Source organism: Amblyraja radiata, chromosome 13, assembly GCF_010909765.2.
Source record: "Amblyraja radiata isolate CabotCenter1 chromosome 13, sAmbRad1.1.pri, whole genome shotgun sequence".
NCBI lineage: Eukaryota > Metazoa > Chordata > Chondrichthyes > Rajiformes > Rajidae > Amblyraja > Amblyraja radiata.
This window is the reverse complement of record NC_045968.1, coordinates 58,165,274-58,183,486: the sequence shown is the minus strand read 5'-3', so window position 1 is coordinate 58,183,486 and position 18,213 is coordinate 58,165,274. Positions and strand designations below refer to the sequence as shown.

At 44.0% G+C, this 18,213-nt stretch overlaps 1 protein-coding gene across 4 annotated transcripts in view; it reads right to left on the bottom strand.

Moving 5' to 3' along the window:
• atp11b (ATPase phospholipid transporting 11B (putative)) overlaps positions 1–18,213 on the bottom strand; it is a 185,160-nt gene that overhangs the window by 134,248 nt on the left and 32,699 nt on the right. For all 4 annotated transcript variants that reach the window (XM_033032162.1, XM_033032163.1, XM_033032161.1 and 1 more), the window contains exons 6-9: positions 16,891–17,019; positions 10,416–10,519; positions 10,044–10,091; positions 8,014–8,078 (exon numbers count right to left, since the gene is read on the bottom strand). In XM_033032162.1, the coding sequence (XP_032888053.1) occupies positions 8,014–8,078; positions 10,044–10,091; positions 10,416–10,519; positions 16,891–17,019 (346 nt within the window). The remainder of the gene's footprint in view (positions 1–8,013; positions 8,079–10,043; positions 10,092–10,415; positions 10,520–16,890; positions 17,020–18,213) is intronic.

Genomic DNA, 18,213 nt, shown 5'->3' with positions numbered 1-18,213 from the left:
AAGTTGTCCAACCTCTGGCTTCCCGCTCATCTTTGTTATGTTATACGTCTTCTCTTTTATTTCTATACTGTCCTTGACTTCCCTTGTCAGCCACGGTCCCCTCTTACTACCCTTAGAATCTTTCTTCCTCTTTGGAATGAAATGATCCTGCATCTTCTGGATTATTCCCAGAAACACCTGCCTTTGCTGTTCCACCATCATCCCTGCTAGGATCCCTAAATTAAATGTGACATCTCCAAGTTTGTGGATGAAACAAAGCTGGGTGGCAGCGTGAGCTGCGAGGAGGATGCTATGAGGCTGCAGGGTGACTTGGATGGGTTGGGTGAGTGGGCAGATGCATGGCAGATGCAGTATAATGTGGATAAATGTGAAGTTATCCACATTGTTGACAAGAACAAGAAGGCAGATAATTATCTGAATGGTTTCAGATTATGAAAAGCGGAGGTGCAACAAGTCCTTGTACATCGGTCACTGAAAGTAAGCATGCTGATTCAGCAGGCAGTGAAGAAAGCAAATGGCATGTTGGCCTTCATAACGAGAGGATTTGAGTTAAGGAGCAAAGAGGTCCTACTGCTTACAGTTGTACAGGGTTCTGGTGAGACCACACCTGGAGTATTGTGTGCAGTTTTGGTCTCCTAATTTGAGGAAGGACATTCTTGCTATTGAGGGAGTGCAGGTAGTTTCACCAGGTTAATTCACAGGATGGTGTGGCTGACGTATAATGAAAGAATGGATCGACTGGGCTTTTTTTGCTGGAATTTAGGATGAGGAGTTCTTACAGAAACATAAGGGACAGGCTAGATTCAGGAAAAGGTTCAAAGGTTCGTTTATTGTCACATACACCAATTGGTGTAGTGAAATTCGAGTTGCCATTGTAGCACATTAATACGAACTAGATGTATTCAAGAGAGTTAGATAATGCTCTTAGGGCTAACGTAATCAAAGGATATGGGGAAAAAGCAGGAACAGGGTACTGATTTTGGATGATCAGCCATGTTCATATTGAATGGTGGTGCTGGCTCAAAGGGCCGAATGGCCTACTCCTACACCTACTTTCTATGTTTCTATGTTACATCTCCCCATAACCTCCAAAGATCCAGCAAAAACAATCCAAGTCTATGCAACCTTCCCCGGTAGCCGAAACCCTCTAATCAAGCCAGCATTCTGATAAACCTGTTCAAAAGGGAACTGCAGATGCTGGAATATCGAAGGTACACAAAATTGCTGGGGAAACTCAGCGGGTGCAGCAGCATCTATGGAGCGAAGGAAATAGGCGACGTTTCGGGCCGAAACCCTTCTTCAGACTGATGGGGGGTGGGGGGGGGGGAGAAAGAAGGAAAAGGGGAGGAGGAGGAGGAGCCCGAGGGCGGGCGGATGGGAGGGTGGGAGGAGACAGCTAGAGGGTTAAGGAAGGGGAGGAGACAGCAAGGGCTAGCAAAATTGGGAGAATTCAATGTTAATGCCATACGGACGCAAGGTCCCCAGACGGAATATGAGGTGCTGTTCCTCCAATTTCCGCTGTTGCTCACTCTGGCAATGGAGGAGACCCAGGACAGAGAGGTCGGATTTGGAATGGGAGGGGGAGTTGAAGTGCTGAGCCACCGGGAGTTCAGGTAGGTTATTGCGGACTGAGCGGAGGTGTTCGGCGAAACGATCGCCCAACCTACGCTTGGTCTCCCCGATGTAAATCAGCTGACATCTAGAGCAGCGGATGCAGTAGATGCGGTTGGAGGAGATACAGGCGAACCTTTGTCGCACCTGGAACGACAAGGGGGTGGTGCGGGAGGGAAGGGAAGAATTGACGAGGGAGTTGCGGAGGGAGCGGTCAGGGAACGGGGATTCCCCTCCGCCACCATAGATGAGGCTCACACCAGGGTCTCATCCATACCCCGTAACACTGCTCTCTCTCCCCATCCCCGCACTCGCAACAAGGGCAGAGTCCCTCTGGTCCTCACCTTTCACCCCACCAGCCGGCAAATACAACACATAATCCTCCGCCATTTCCGCCACCTCCAACGTGACCCCACCACTCGCCACATCTTCCCATCTCCCCCCATGTCTGCCTTCCGCAAAGACCGCTCCCTCCGCAACTCCCTCGTCAATTCTTCCCTTCCCTCCCGCACCACCCCCTCCCCGGGCACTTTCCGTTGCAACCGCAAGAAATGCAACACCTGTCCCTTCACCTCCCCCCTCGACTCCATTCAAGGACCCAAGCAGTCGTTCCAGGTGCGACAAAGGTTCACCTGTATCTCCTCCAACCTCATCTACTGCATCCGCTGCTCTAGATGTCAGCTGATTTACATCGGGGAGACCAAGCGTAGGTTGGGCGATCGTTTCGCCGAACACCTCCGCTCAGTCCGCAATAACCTACCTGAACTCCCGGTGGCTCAGCACTTCAACTCCCCCTCCCATTCCCAATCCGACCTCTCTGTCCTGGGTCTCCTCCATTGCCAGAGTGAGCAACAGCGGAAATTGGAGGAACAGCACCTCATATTCCGTCTGGGGACCTTGCGTCCGTATGGCATTAACATTGAATTCTCCCAATTTTGCTAGCCCTTGCTGTCTCCTCCCCTTCCTTAACCCTCTAGCTGTCTCCTCCCACCCTCCCATCCGCCCGCCCTCGGGCTCCTCCTCCTCCTCCCCTTTTCCTTCTTTCTCCCCCCCCCACCCCCCATCAGTCTGAAGAAGGGTTTCGGCCCGAAACGTCGCCTATTTCCTTCGCTCCATAGATGCTGCTGCACCCGCTGAGTTTCCCCAGCAATTTTGTGTACCATTCTGATAAACCTTCTCTGTACATTCTCCAAGGTCTCCATATCTTTCCTGTAATAGGGCAACCAGAACAGCACGCAATGCTCCAAATGCAGCCCAAAGGGCCTGTCCCATTTTCACGACCTAATTCACGACCTTTTTTACTCATGGACATTTTTCATCAGGCTAGAAAAACGCCCCGACCTACTTGATGCCACGAGTACCTACGGCTAGCATCACGACCTACCTATGATCTCCTACGACATCGTGACGACCATGCTGCGAGTACGAGTCAAGGGCAAACTCGGCAGAGGTCGTGAATTAGGTCTTGAAAGTGGGACAGGCCCTTAACCAGAGTTCAATAGAACTGCATCAAGACTTCTTAACTGTTATATTCAAAGCCCTAGCAATGAACGCAAGCATACCATATGTCTTCTTTACCACCCTATCTACAGTGCTGCCACCCTTAGGAACTAAGAACTTGGACTCCAATATCCCTCTGCACATCAATGCCATTAGGGTCTTGCCATTAACTGTATATTCTCTCCTTACATTCAACCTCCCAAAGTGCAACACCTCACACTTGCTCAGGTTAAACTCCATCTGCCAGTTTTCCGCCCATTTCTGCAGCTAATCTATATCCCGCTGCATCTTCTGACAGCCTTCCTCGCTTTCTGCAACTGCTCCAGTTTTGGCGTCGTCAGCAAACTTACTCATCAACCCATGTACATTTATATCTATGTCATTTATTTACAGTAAACCCTCATTTTTACAGATCTATTCATAACAGATTCCAGTTATAGTGGACTGACCTACTGATCTTCACTGCCAGCCAGGGCTGCCGATGCCACCCCCGCCCGTGCCGCCACTACGATTGGCTTCCCGGCCGCTCCCACGCCATCAACCTGATCGCTCCCGCGCTGCTACCATCAACTCTGCCTCTACCACCATCACCGCCGCCACTACTGCGGCACCACCACCTCCGCCACCAACATCAGCGCAGTTGCCACTGGTGCTGCCGCAACTGCTACTGCAGTCACCACTGCAGTCGCCGGCCGCCAACCCGTACCTGCACTCTGGCCACCCGCGACCAACGACGGCCTGGATCCTCGCCAGCAGGCCGGGGCTGTCATCCAGATCCAGTTCCAGACCAAGAGTCTGAAGAAGGGTCTGGACCCGAAACGTCACCTATCCATGTTCTCCAGAGATGCTGCCTGACCATTTGAGTTACACCAGCACTTTGTGCTTTTGTGTATTAACCAGCAACTGTAGTTCATACTCAGTTATAGCAGACAATCAGCAATAACGGACACCACCTCCTCACCCATGGTCTGTTATAATGAGGGTTTACTGTATATCACAAGCAGCAGAGGTCCCAGCACAGATCCTTGCAGAACTCCACTGGTCACAGACTTCCATCCAGAATATTTACCTTCCACTACAACTGTCTTCTATGAATAAGCCAGTTCTGAATCCATACCACAAAGTCATTGCGAATCCCAAACACCTTAATCATTTGGATCAACCTACCATGAAGGACCTTATCAAAAGTCTGACTAATATCCATGTCTCCAACATCCTACCCATATATATTATTTTTGTAGCACATTCACCATCGCCCTACCTTCATCAATCTCCTTTGTCACCTCCTCAAAAAATTCAATCAAGTTAGTGAGTCATGACCTGTTGCTTACAAAGTCGTGCAGGCTCTCCGCAATAAGCCCATTTTCTTCCAAATGGAAGTAAACCCTGTCTCGCAGAATTCTCTGCATTAGTTTCCCTATCACTGGCTTTTCCTACCACTGGGGGGCAGAAGAACAACTCCAGGACTGTTTGGAGTCTGTAGACTGGGCAATGTTCAAGGACTCGGCAACGGACTTGAACGAATACGCCACAGTCGTTACAGACTTCATAAAAAAAATGTGTGGAGGACTGCATCCATACAAAAACCTTCCGAGTGTTTCCCAATCAGAAACCTTGGATGAACTTTGAGATCCGCACTCTTCTAAAGTCCAGACACAGGGCATTCATGTCCGATGATACAGTGGCCTACATGAAGTCCAGATACGACCTTGGTAAGGCCATCAAAAAGGCCAAAAGGGACTTCTGCTCCAAACTGGAGGATGAGACAGATGTTCGGCAGCTGTGGCGGGGCCTGAATGCAATCACCTCCTACAAGGCGAAACCAGGAGGCAGCTCGAATGTCGGTGAAACATCACTCCCTGACGAGCTCAATGCGTTTTACGCACGCTTTGACAGGGAGAATACTGATGTGCCTTCCCGATCCCCCATTCGCTGTGATGGCATTTCAGTCTCAGTCACAGAGGCCGACGTCAGGAAATCCTTCAGAGGGGTGAACCCCCAAAAAGCACCTGGTCCTGATGGTATACCCGGTCGTGTTCTAAAAACCTGTGCGGACCAACTGGCGGGAGTTTTTACGGACATTTTCAACCTCTCACTTCTGAGGTCTGAGGTCCCCACCTGCTTTAAAAGGGCATCAATTATACCGGTGCCCAAGAAGAGTAAGGTGACGTGCCTCAATGACTATCGACCAGTGGCACTAACGCCGGTGGTGATGAAGTGCTTTGAGAGGCTGATCATGGAGCAAATCAACTCCTACCTCGACAAAAACCTAGACCCACTGCAGTTCGTTTACCGCCACAACAGATCAACGGTGGATGCGATCTCGCTGGCCCTCCACTCCGCACTGGACCACTTGGACAACAAAAACTCATATGTCAGGCTGTTATTCATCGATTACAGCTCGGCATTCAACACAATCATCCCCTCCAAACTGGTTACCAAACTCGCAGAACTGGGTCTCTGCGCATCCCTCTGCAACTGGATCCTCGACTTCCTCATCCACAGACCACAGTCTGTTCGTATTGGTGGAAATGTGTCAGCCTCGATAACAATCAGCACGGGAGCACCTCAAGGCTGCGTGCTCAGCCCCCTGCTGTACTCACTCTATACCCATGACTGCGTAGCCAACCACAGTGCGAACTCCATCATCAAGTTCGCTGACGACACTACTGTTGTGGGACGTATCACTGAAGGGGATGAGTCAGAGTACAGAAGAGAGATCGAGCAACTGTCCATATGGTGCCAGCGCAATAACCTGGCCCTGAACACCAGCAAAACCAAAAAACTGATTGTGGACTTTGGAAGGAGTAGGAGGGGGACCCACAGCCCCATTTATATCAACGGGTCGATGGTTGAAAGGGTCAAGAACATCAAATTCCTGGGCGTGCACATCTCTGAAGATCTTTCCTGGTCCGAGAACACTAACGCAATGATCAAAAAGCTCATCAGCGCCTCTACTTCCTGAGAAGATTACGGAGAGTTGGTTTGTCAAGGAAGACTCTCTCTAACTTCTACAGGTGCACAGTCGAGAGCATGCTGACCGGTTGCATCGTGGCTTGGTTCGGCAATTTGAGCGCCCTGGAGAGGAAAAGACTACAAAAAGTAGTAAACACTGCCCAGTCCATCATCGGCTCTGACCTTCCTTCCATCGAGGGGATTTATCGCAGTCGCTGCCTCAAAAAGGCTGGCAGTATCATCAAAGACCCACACCATCCTGGCCACACACTCATCTCCCTGCTACCTTCAGGTAGAAGGTACAGGAGCCTGAAGACTGCAACAACCAGGTTCAGGAATAGCTACTTCCCCACAGCCATCAGGCTATTAAACCTGGCTCGGACAAAGCTCTGATTATTAATAACCACTTTCTGCTATTTGCACTTTACCAGTTTATTTATTCATGTGTGTATATATTTATATCATGGTATATGGACACATTTATCTGTTTTGTAGTAAATGCCTACTATGTTCTGTGTGCTTAAGCAAAGCAAGAATTTCATTGTCCTATACAGGGACACATGACAATAAACTCACTTGAACTTGAACTGACGCAAAGCTCACTGGCCTATAGTTCCCTGCATTCTCTATATTTCTTCTCTTAAATATCGCAAGTCCTGCGTCACCGTCCCCCGATTGGACGGTGTTTCCGATCTGCTGCGCATGCGCGTACCTGTGACTTTGCGCGTAAGATGTCGGCGCACATGCGCGTAAGAAAGTAAACGACTGTTACATTGATTACTCCATTGTGGTTATTGTTCCAGTAAATACATAACAGTTCCTATTCAAAGCAATCTCAAAACATATGGTGTTGTAACCATTATCCCAAAATTCCTGGCCAGGCTCATTTTCCAATACAAGGTCCAGTATGGTCTCTCCTTGAGTCAGACTATCCACATATTGTTTAAGGAAACCTTCTTGGATGCACCTCACAAATTCTGCCCGTTCTCTTGCCCTGAGTAAGTCTCAGTCACTATGGCAGAGCAAGCTTGAGAGTTCAGTCAGCCTACTCCTATTTCTTGTATTCTTATGAATTAATTGCTCAATTAACTTCATTATTCTCCCCGATTTCTGGAGTTGTTACGATCTACTGGCCTTGTCCTTTCATCTAAGTTTATTAGCTTCAAGCATTTTTTTAAAAACCTGAACAGCCAACCAGCTGTGAAGGACAATCAACGCCTATCCATATATATTATTTTTGCAGCACATTACCTTCTGCTGTGATTCACCATCTGACTGGTTTCTAAACTGTCTCTTTCATTGGAATGAGTGGATATCGAGCGAGCAATTGAAATAATTAATGTATATGAACCCAATGCATTTTATATTAGCATTTTTAATTCTGTTAGACATAATAAACTTGTCTTGAAAGTTGCACTGCTTCTTTAGATCTTCTAACCCTTCTCTGAAGATGAATTGTCATACTTTTTTGTAAGTTAGATCATGAATTTCAAATTGTGTTATTAAATCAAAGTGATTTATGCCAGAAATAGTCAAATAATAAAACTATTGAAACTATATTTATGTGCAACTATTGTTAGAAATGTAGTGTCATACAGCCTATAGAACAAACTGCTTAGAATACGTAGGAAAAAGACAAATGCTGATACATTTGGGAACAAAGCCACATAGCAGAAAGCAGCACAGGAGCAGTATAGCTTTGTATATCTACTCTAATTTATCTCAGAATTACATTCTTATCCCTATACAAAATAGATAAAATGTAGGTTATGAAAAATCAACTTATCACCAACCAACCTCTTGAACATTGTTGGATATATTTCAGACAATTTCACAAGCATACATAATTATTATTGAATATTTTCTGAATTTGCTGTCAATACAGATTCTAGCCAAAAGTAATTTAATTTGGTTTAGAACACATAAATATTTAAAAAATCTTGGTACCAAAAACTTGGTTGGTATTTTTCAAACTTGCTCCTTTAAGTAGAAGGTTTTCTGGTCCCAGAGGTCTAAGGAAACAGAGGAATTTATTATTTAGCAATGTTTCAATCCAAATTTGCTTCAAGGTTACATATTTAAAAATCTTTTATATAACATGAATTAAAGTGTTTAATTTATCTTCTGAATGCAGCTAAAAATGCCAATTCAATTATTTTATTGCAGGTACATTATTGCTGAAAAGAAAAACAGACAACGTTTGTTACAACGCAGCATGTTACCAAAACATTTACAGTTGTAGTTGCTTGAACTAAAAATCACTTCCAAAACATCTTGTTAATTAGTGACTGGATTTTGCTAGAGTGCATCCAACTGCTTGCTAAATAATAATAATAATAATATAATAAACTTTATTTATAAAGCGTTTTAAACAACCGCAGTTGCCACAAAGTGCTGTACATGAGAACTCATGGACAAAAAGTTATTACAAACCATTAAAAACCGTAAAACAAAGGACTAAAAACAGTAAAAATTAAAAGACATTAAAAGCAAAATGTGAAAAATGAGCAAAATGAGAAAAATCCATTCAGTGAAGATAAGAAACAAAATGCTAGAGTAGACACAAAAAGGTGGAGTAACTCAGCGGGACAGGCAGGATCTCTGGAGAGAAGGAATGGGTGACGTTTTGGGTCGAGACCCTTCTTCAGTCTCGATCGGAAACGTCACCCATTCCTTCTCTCCAGAGATGCTGCCTGTCCCGCTGAGTTACTCCACCTTTTTGTGTCTATCTTCGGTTTAAACCAGCATCTGCAGTTCCTTCTTACACAAAATGCTGGAGTAACTCAGTCGGACAGGCAGCAACTCTGGAGAGGAATGGGTGACGTTTCGGGTCAAGACTCTTCTTCAATCCATTCAGTGCTGAGTAGTAGGGACCTTGGACTATCTCTGACACCTCTCTCTCCTTTCTTGATCTCTGTCTCCATCACAGACAACAGACCATCAACTGACATCTACTACAAACCGATCGACTCCCACAATTATTTGGACTACATCTTCTCCCACCCTGCCTCTTGCAACATTATTAATTTCTCCGTGTCCATGCATTTCCTTCCAAGATAAGGCTTTCTTTTCCAGGACATCCAGTTTCCCCTGCTGTCATTGATGGATCCCTTCCTGCTTCTCCTCCATGTCCCATAGTTCTGCTCTTGCTCCCCCTCCTCCTTGCAGATCAAGAATACAGTTTGCATGGTCCTTACCTATCACCCCACCAACACATCATTCTCTGACAACTTCAATGTGATCCCACCACCAGACACATCTCCCATCCATCTCTTTCCGTCTTCTGCAAAGCCCATGGCCTCCGCAATTCCTTGGTTCACTCAACTCATCCCACCAAACCACCCCTTCCCTACATACTTTCCCCTGTAACTGCAGGAGATGCAACCCCCCCCCCCCCCCCCCCCGTCCTCTTCCCCAGTGCCCCACCCATTTCTCCCCTTGCCTTCACTTATCGCCCTTCCTCGAGTCTCACAATTTGCACCGGTTCTTATTTACACTTTTTCTCTTTTCATCACTGGTCTTTATCCTGCCCATCAAAACCCCCTCTCAGTTGTATGCTCGAAGGGCCGAATGGCCTACTCCTGCACCCATTTTCTATGTTTCTATGTCTATGTTTCTATGCATCTATAACTCGCCAGGCTTCATCCTGCCCCTCCTTCTTTCCAGTTCTCTCTCCACTTCTGCTCCCCACCCATACATGTTCCGCAGAGATGCTGCCAGACCTGCTAAGTTATTCCAGCTTTTTTTTGTCTTTTACTGTGTTGTTGGTGCTCCGTTTATATACAATTAGTTTGAATTGATGATTATTTTGCCCTTGAATATTTTATCCTTACAAAATATTCCCAAACTTGCTAGTTTGCATTTTGACAATGTATTTTTTTAACTCTTTTTTATCATGTCTAGTAGCTGTGGAACATTTTCAGTGAAGAATACCTTCATCAATTTCACAGAAAAGTGGAAGATATAAATTCTCATACCTCACTATTTCTTCTTCTGGGCTATTTATTGCAATCTGTCCAACAAATCTGTAAACAAGCAAAAAACCTTCAATATTAATACAGAGAAAATATTTTTACAAGTAAAACCTAAGTTTGCTACTTAAGTTAACTGACATTCACAAATAGAATTGTTTAAGAAGGAACTGCAGTTGCTGGAAAAATCGAAGGTAGACAAAAATGCTGGAGAAACTCAGCGGGTGAGGCAGCATCTATGGAGAAGGGTCTCGACCCGAAACGTTGCCAATTTCCTTCGCTCCATAGATGCTGCCTCACCCGCTGAGTTTCTCCAGCATTTTTGTCTACCTTCACAAATAGCATTTATTCATTTCCAACAGAGTGCTTTGATCTCACCTATATAAATCTGGTTCAGGTTGGTGACAGGTTATAACAGCCCTCAGTGTGTCCAGCTGAGAAACGGTCTGCAACTTTGCTATTTCTGGAACTGCACGATGGGTCTAAAAGGAAGCACAAAGCTTCAAATTTAATAACAACTAATGACATCTAATCCTTCACAAATTGACTAACCATCTAAAGAGGGAAGTTCAATTTCCTCATTGCTAATACCGTCAACTTAAATTGGAGAATGTCCATCCATTCTTCCATTTGCATTTATTTCACAGTTTAGCAAGACAATTTTAATAAGATGACTCTGCCTATTTAATAGATTCATACAGTCACCTCCCCTCTCAACTGCTTGCTGTTGCTTCCAACACTCCAGCTTGGAAGCGACAGCAGGTGTGATGTGCGTGTGCCTCGGTGACCGAGGGGGCACATTGAAACACAATGTGCTGGAGTAGCTAAGCCAGTCCGAGGAAGGGTCCTGATGTCGCCTATCCGTGTTCTTTGTGTCCTTTTAGTGGGTGAAGGGCTGGCTGATGCACCTTGTCAGACGGGAGTGGTGTCAGCATTGAGGCTCTAAACGGCCGAGGAGACGTTAGGAGCCGGGGATGGGTTGGCAGATCATTCCATTCACTTTAAGTTTACATTTTATATTTGCTTTATAAAAGTTTCTGCCACTCCATGGTGCTTTAGAGACATGGGAGGGGTGTCATTAGCAGGCCAGGGGGGTACTGCCATTTCATTATCATGATTAGTGATTAGTGTTTGTCCAGAAAAACGAATAATCCAGAAAGGCTCTGTAACCGAGGGTGCCGGAAAAATCAGTGTTCAACCTGTACTATTCATTTAACCCCTTGCTCCACACATAGAATACCACACTGATTCTTAAGGGTACATAGTCTCTTCTAAGCTACCCTTTTACTCAACATAGTTATTGAATCTTTTGGTATTCTCCTTCATATTATCTCAGGGATATCTCATGGCCCCCTTTTACCCCGCTAATTTCCTTCTTCAGATTACTCTTTATACTCTTCAAGGGACACACTCGATCTCAGCGGCGTATACTAAACATATGCCTCATTCCTTTTTCTAACCAGAATCTCAAGAACCTTCATCAAACAAGTCTCAATGCCTAGCTTGTCCTTCACTCCACTGACCCTGAACTCTTCTTATCACACTTACATTTTTCCCACTTGCCACTCCACTCTTTACTTGTAAACATCCACTCCCAATCAACTTTTGAGAGTTTCTGGCTGAGGCCGTGGAAATTAGCCTCCCACCAATTTAGAACTTTCATGGACCAGTCCTACCTTTTTCTATGATTTTCTTGAATTATGATTTTTGGTCCCAAATTGCTCTCCACGAACACATCAACTATTTTCCCAGTCTCATTTCCTGAGAGATCAAGTATTGTCCCCTTCCCTAGTACGGGCATCCATATTTTGCTTCAGAAAACATTCCTGGACATGCTAGACAAGTTCTGCCCCATCTAATCCATTAAGATCGAGGCAGTTGTTTATTACAAACCTACTATGGAACAAACCTACTTCCATCTAACTTCCATCCGACACCATTTCCGACATTTCCCTACCGTTTCTCGACCTCACTATCTCCATCGCAGGTGATAGACTACTGACTGACCTACTACAAACCCACTGACTCCCATGGCTATCTGGACTACATTTCTTCCCACCCTGTTTCCTGTAAAGACTCTATCCCCTACTCCCAATTCCTCCGTCTACGCCGCATCTGCACCCAGGATGAGGTCTTCCAAACCAGGGCATCGGAGATGTCTTCATTCTTTCGGGAACAGGGGTTCCCCTCTTCGACTATAGAAGAGGCTCTCACCAGGGTCTCCTCTATATCCCATAGCTCCGCTTTCACTCCCCATCCCCCGACTCGTAACAAGGACAGAGTCCCCCTTCCATCCTACCAGCCGTCGCATACAACAGATAATCCTCCGACATTTTTGCCACCTCCAACGGGATCCCACCACTGGCCACATCTTCCCATCTCCACCCCTTTCGGCTTTCCGCAGAGACCGTTCCCTCCGTAACTCCCTGGTCAGTTCGTCCCTTCTCACCCAAACCACCCCCTCCCCTGGTACTTTCCCTTGCAACCGCAGGAAATGCTACACTTGCTGCTTTATCTTTCCCCTCGACTCCATCCAAGGTCCCAAGCAGTCTTTCCAGGTGAGGCAGAGGTTCACCTGCACCTTCTCCGACCTCAACTATTGCATCCGCTGCTCTAGGTGTCAACTGCTCTACATCGCTGAGAGCAAGCGCAGGCTTGGCGATCGCTTCGCACAACACCTCCGCTCAGTTCGCATTATAACCATATAACAATTACAGCACGGAAACAGGTCATCTCAGCCCATCTCGAACACTTATTCTCCCCTAGTCCCATCTACCCGCATAACCCTCCATTCCTTTCCCGTCCATATACCTATCCAATTTATTTTTAAATTATAAAATCGAACCTGCCTCCACCACTTCCACTGGAAGCTCATTCCACACAGCTACCACTTTCTGAGTAAAGACGTTCCCCCTCATGTTACCCCTAAACTTCTGTCCCTTAATTCTCAAATGTCCTCTTGTTCGAATCTTCCCTACTCTCAATGGAAAAAGCTTATCCACGTCAACTCTGTCTATCCCTCTCATCATTTTAAAGACCTCTATCAACTCCCCCCTTAACCATCTGCGCTCCAAAGAATAAAGACCTAACTTGTTCAACCTTTCTCTGTAACTTAGTTGCTGAAACCCAGGCAACATTCTAGTAAATCTCCTCTGTACTCTCTCTATTTTGTTGACATCTTTCCTATAATTTGGCGACCAAAATTGTACACCATACTCCAGAATTGGCCTCACCAATGCCTTGTACAATTTTAACATTACATCCCAACTTCTATACTCAATGTTCTGATTTATAAAGGCCAGCACACCAAAAGCTTTCTTTACCACCCTGGTATTAACCAACCTGATCTCCCGGTGTCGCAGCACTTCAGCTTCCCCTCCCATTTCGAATCCAACCTTTCTGTCCTGGGCCTCCTCCAGTCCAGAGTGAGTCCCACCGCAAATTGGAGGAGCAGCACCTCGTATTTCGCTTGGGCAGTTTGCACCTCAGTGGTATGAACTTCTCCAATTTCTGGTAGTCCTTGCTTTCTCCTCCTTCTCCTCCTCTTCCTAGTTCTCCCACAACCCACTATCTCCGCCTCTTCCTTTCTTCTTCCTGCCCCCTACCACCCCCACATCAGTCTGAAGGGTCTCGACCCGAAATGTCACCTATTGATTCGCTCCATAGATGCTGCCTCTCCCGCTGAGTTTCTCCAGCATTTTTGTCTACCTTCGATTTTTCCAACATCTGCAGTTCCTACTTAAACATTCCATCTTGACACAAATGACCCAAAAGCTTTACTCACAGGAAAAGCAGTGGAGTTATGCAATTATCCTGGACAATATTTGTCCTTCAATAAATAACAAAAAAAACATACATAAGCTTGCTATAGCTTGGTTTTCATTCGAACAGCAAAAACAATAAAAATGCATATATTTGTGTCTTCCTGCTATGCTCTCTCCCTCTTGCTTTCTGCTCTTAAACATATTAGTTAACCCCCACAATGGCTTCCTCCCATACCCCCACTGGTCCGTTATGCAGCCATCCTCAGCCATCCTCTGACAAATTTGGTGCGTGTGCAGATGTGGTGAAGATGTCGCTATTTAGAGCATACGGCACACCACTCTGCACTGCGCACCTGTGGTCGAACTATGGAAAGACAAGTTTGCAGAGACTAAAGGTGGCATATAACGATGCCATGAGAACACTGCTAAAGAAACCTAGATGGTGTAGTGCCAGTAATATGTTTGTGGGTGCAAGAGTCAGTACTTTAGAAGCTATCCTAAGACATCACATGTATAAATTCATTTGCAGGATAAATGACTCTAAAAATGTAATTATTGTGGCCTTGTCAAACATAAGGGTTAGCACTACACGCTACGAATCCCAGCTGTGGAGACACTGGTATCGTTGTCTCGTTGTAGGACATTGATCATTCTTTTAATCTGGATTTTTAACTTATGTATTGTGTTTAAAAAAATATATAATTTATGATGCTTTTATAAGTGATATACTAAGATTTTATATGTACATTATGATATTTAATATGCAATGCATTTTAAAAAAATGTAATGTTGCCCCTTGTCTGGACCTCGAGTCCGTAATATTATTATTATTATTATTGCTTGACTGAAGTACCATTTAACTTCTAGTATGAATTATCATGGGAAATAAACAGGTACTTTTGACAATTATTTCACAACCGTCTATTTTTCAGCAGAAAATACCCAAGATTCACCAAGCTTGTAACAATCTTTTGATAGCAGGGATTGTTGTCTGGTTTTTCATCTAGAATAAGATGTAATCTGAATTTGTTCATAATACCAGAATTCTATTGCTTTACCACCAGAAAGACTTGCATTTACTTCATCCTCTGTGATAATCAGTACGGGAGCACCTCAAGGCTGGTGCTCAGCCCCCTGCTCTACTCACTCTATACTCATGACCGTGTAGCCGGACATAGTGCGAACTCCATTTTCAAATTTGCTGACAACACCACCGTTGTGGGATGAATTACAGATGGTGATGAGTCAGAATATAGAATTGAGATTGACCGACTGACCATCTTGTGCCAGCACAACAACCTAGCTCTCAATATCAGCAAAACCAAAGAACTGATTGTGGACATTGGAAGAGGAAGGTTGAGGACCCACAATCCTGTTTACATCAATGGTGGAGAGAGTCAAAAACTTCAAATTCCTGGGCGTGCATATTTCCGACGATCTTTCCTGGACCGAGCACACTGATTCAATCATAAAGAAAGCACATCAGCGCCTCTACTTCCTGAGAAGATTACGGAGATTCGGTATGTCAAAGAGGACTCTCTTGAACTTCTACAGGTGCACAGTAGAGAGCATAATGACTGGTTGCATCGTGGCCTGGTTCGGCAACTTGAACGACGAGGAGCGGAAAATACTGCAAAAAGCTGTAAACACTGCCCAGGCCATCACCGGACCTCCCCACCATCTATCGAAGTCGCTGCCTCAAAAAGGCTGCCAAAACCATCAAAGACCTGGCCACAAACTCATCTCTGCCATCGGGAAGAAGGTACAGGAGCCTGTGAACTGTAACGTCCAGGTTCAGGAACAGCTTCTTCCCTCCAGCCATCAAGCTATTAAACACTACAACCTCATAAGCTATGAACTAAAATAGACTATTATTATTATTACACTGTTATTGTTTGTTCTTTTTTTTCCTGAGTTTTTGTTATATTATTTATTATGATTACATATTCTGTTGTGCTGCAGCAAGTAAGAATGTTATTGTTCTATCTGGGACATATGACAATAAAACACTCTTGATTCTTGATTTACTAGTGCCGACTAGGTGTAAGAGCACTTTATAGCCATAGTAGTACTTCAGAAGTTACAGGTGCTACTGTGGTATGTTAGAAAGGCTGTGCAATATTCTATTGAGTTGGTTGATGACTAGATTGGTTGAACAGGTTGAACATGTTTTTTTGACAATTCTTTGATTTGATTTTCCTTTGTTTAGGTTAATTCAACGTCAGAATTGTGCAATAAAGTGTGCAATACTTCACACTGGTCATAATTCACAGGACATAATGTATTAATTGTTTTCTTAAAATTCACTGTTTTAAGTTGGACAAATATAAATTTGCCTACTTTCCTTTGCATTTCTGAAACCATGCAAATTGTGATTTTAACAGCAGTTAAATGTTCGTTTACCAGTTTATTACAGATAAATGATGGCTACATTCAAGTTCCCTTGCATTGCACCAGGGGGTGATTTAATTTCTCAGCCAATGTCTTTTAATGTCAATGTCAGTATCCTTTACGCACCCCTAACCAAATGGAGGAATGCAAGAATATTATGAGCACCTGCTGTTTGCAGTTGGAGTATACGGAGAGAAGATAGGGAAAGAAAGACATTATCAGAATAGTTATTGACATCCTGATGCTACATTTATTTAATGGATCATTTTGGAAGAAATTATCATAAAATAACCATTCTCAATTTGACCACCTAGTTAATTAAACTGCAGATGTTTTCCAGAAAAATATAAAATTTTAGATTAATGTTTTGTCGACTACATAATGGAATACAGCTCAGAAATCCCAAATACACAAAGCTAGCATGCACATTTCAACATAGTTTGTGAAACTTCACCGCTCAGTCTAAAAAATGCTTTTCACATTTTTTACCCACATAAAACATCAGAAACTAATTTACAGGTGAACTTAGAAAGAAAAGTGCACATTCAAAAATATGTTTTGTGTTCAAACAAATTTGCACTGAAAATGCAATCTTGTCTTTCACAGTCTTCTGTAGTTTTCCTCTTTAAATATACAAGCCTTTACTTTTGGTCTAGACAGTTAATCAAAATAGACACTCATGCAGGAAATAAAGTGACCTTCAGACTGGTTTCTCCATCCAAACTTGCTGTAGTGACATAACATGTCCCATTCGCATGGTCAGTTGACAGCAGCACTAAATCTGTCGGAAATGTTTGATCATTTTCTATTTTGACAATGTCACCAACCTACAGGTAGAAATAAAAAGCTGCTAAATAGTTTGAAATAAACCAACTTAAAAACATAATTATTTGCATTAATATCTTAGAATTTCAAGATGTGGGCCAAGATTATTAACCGTTTTTTTGCCGTTTGGCAGCTGCTTTGGGAAACTGATAGCAAACTTTGCTTTTTAGTGTTGCTTTCATAACTAAGTAGTTTATTAAAACCTTTTCAGAGGGCATAGGTAATCAACATAGTACAACATCACAATGTAAGGTAAACTTTTGTAAATTAGTGAAATAATTTAGATATAGAACTTACATAATTACAAATTATAATTTTTAGTCAATGAAATCCAATACATTTTAAATTTAACCTCTCATTACAAATCAAAATTTTCATTCCTTACACTCGAGTTATTTACAGCATCCGTTGTTCACGGTGTGGACTCCTATACATCGACAAGACCAAACAGATGCTTGTTTTGCTGAACACCTACACTCAGTCCGCATTGGCCTACGCGATCTCCCGGTTTCCAAACATTTTAATTCCCCTTCCCCTACTGATCTTTCTGTCCTGGGCCTCCTCCACTGTCAGAGAGAAGCCACACGCATATTGGAGGAACAGCACCTCAGATTTTGTTTCAAGTAACTCTTGCATTCCCTCTCTCTCTGCCCCTCCCCCACCTTAGCCGTCCTGCCAGTTCCTCCCTTCGCATCTATATATCCGTCTGTTATCACCTCTTCCACAAACAACCATGGACCGTTGTGGGTACCACCTTTCCTTGGGTATCAACTGGTAATTTAAAATTGCCGGCACTGCTCTTCTCTTTACCTTTTCATACCTCTAGTTTCTCTCTCCCCTGACTCTCAATCTGAAGAAAGGTTTCAACCCAATATATCACCTATTCCTTTTTTCCAGAGATGCTGCCTGACCTGCTGAGTTACTCCAGCAGCTTGTGTCTATTTTCTTTGCTTGATTTTGTTTGAAGTAAGCTAGTCAACCCCTCCAGCCCCCGATTAAATTCAATCACACAAAGGTCATAATTTATTCCATCATTGTTACACCTCTTGACACCCTTGTGCCCCAATCCCACAAAAATAAAAATATTCTACTTTTAAAGTACCAATTGATTTGACATTGACAATCAATTGTAAATAAGCTTTCCAAATGTTAATATCAATCACATGAAAACAAATCTTGATTTCACACTTGGAATG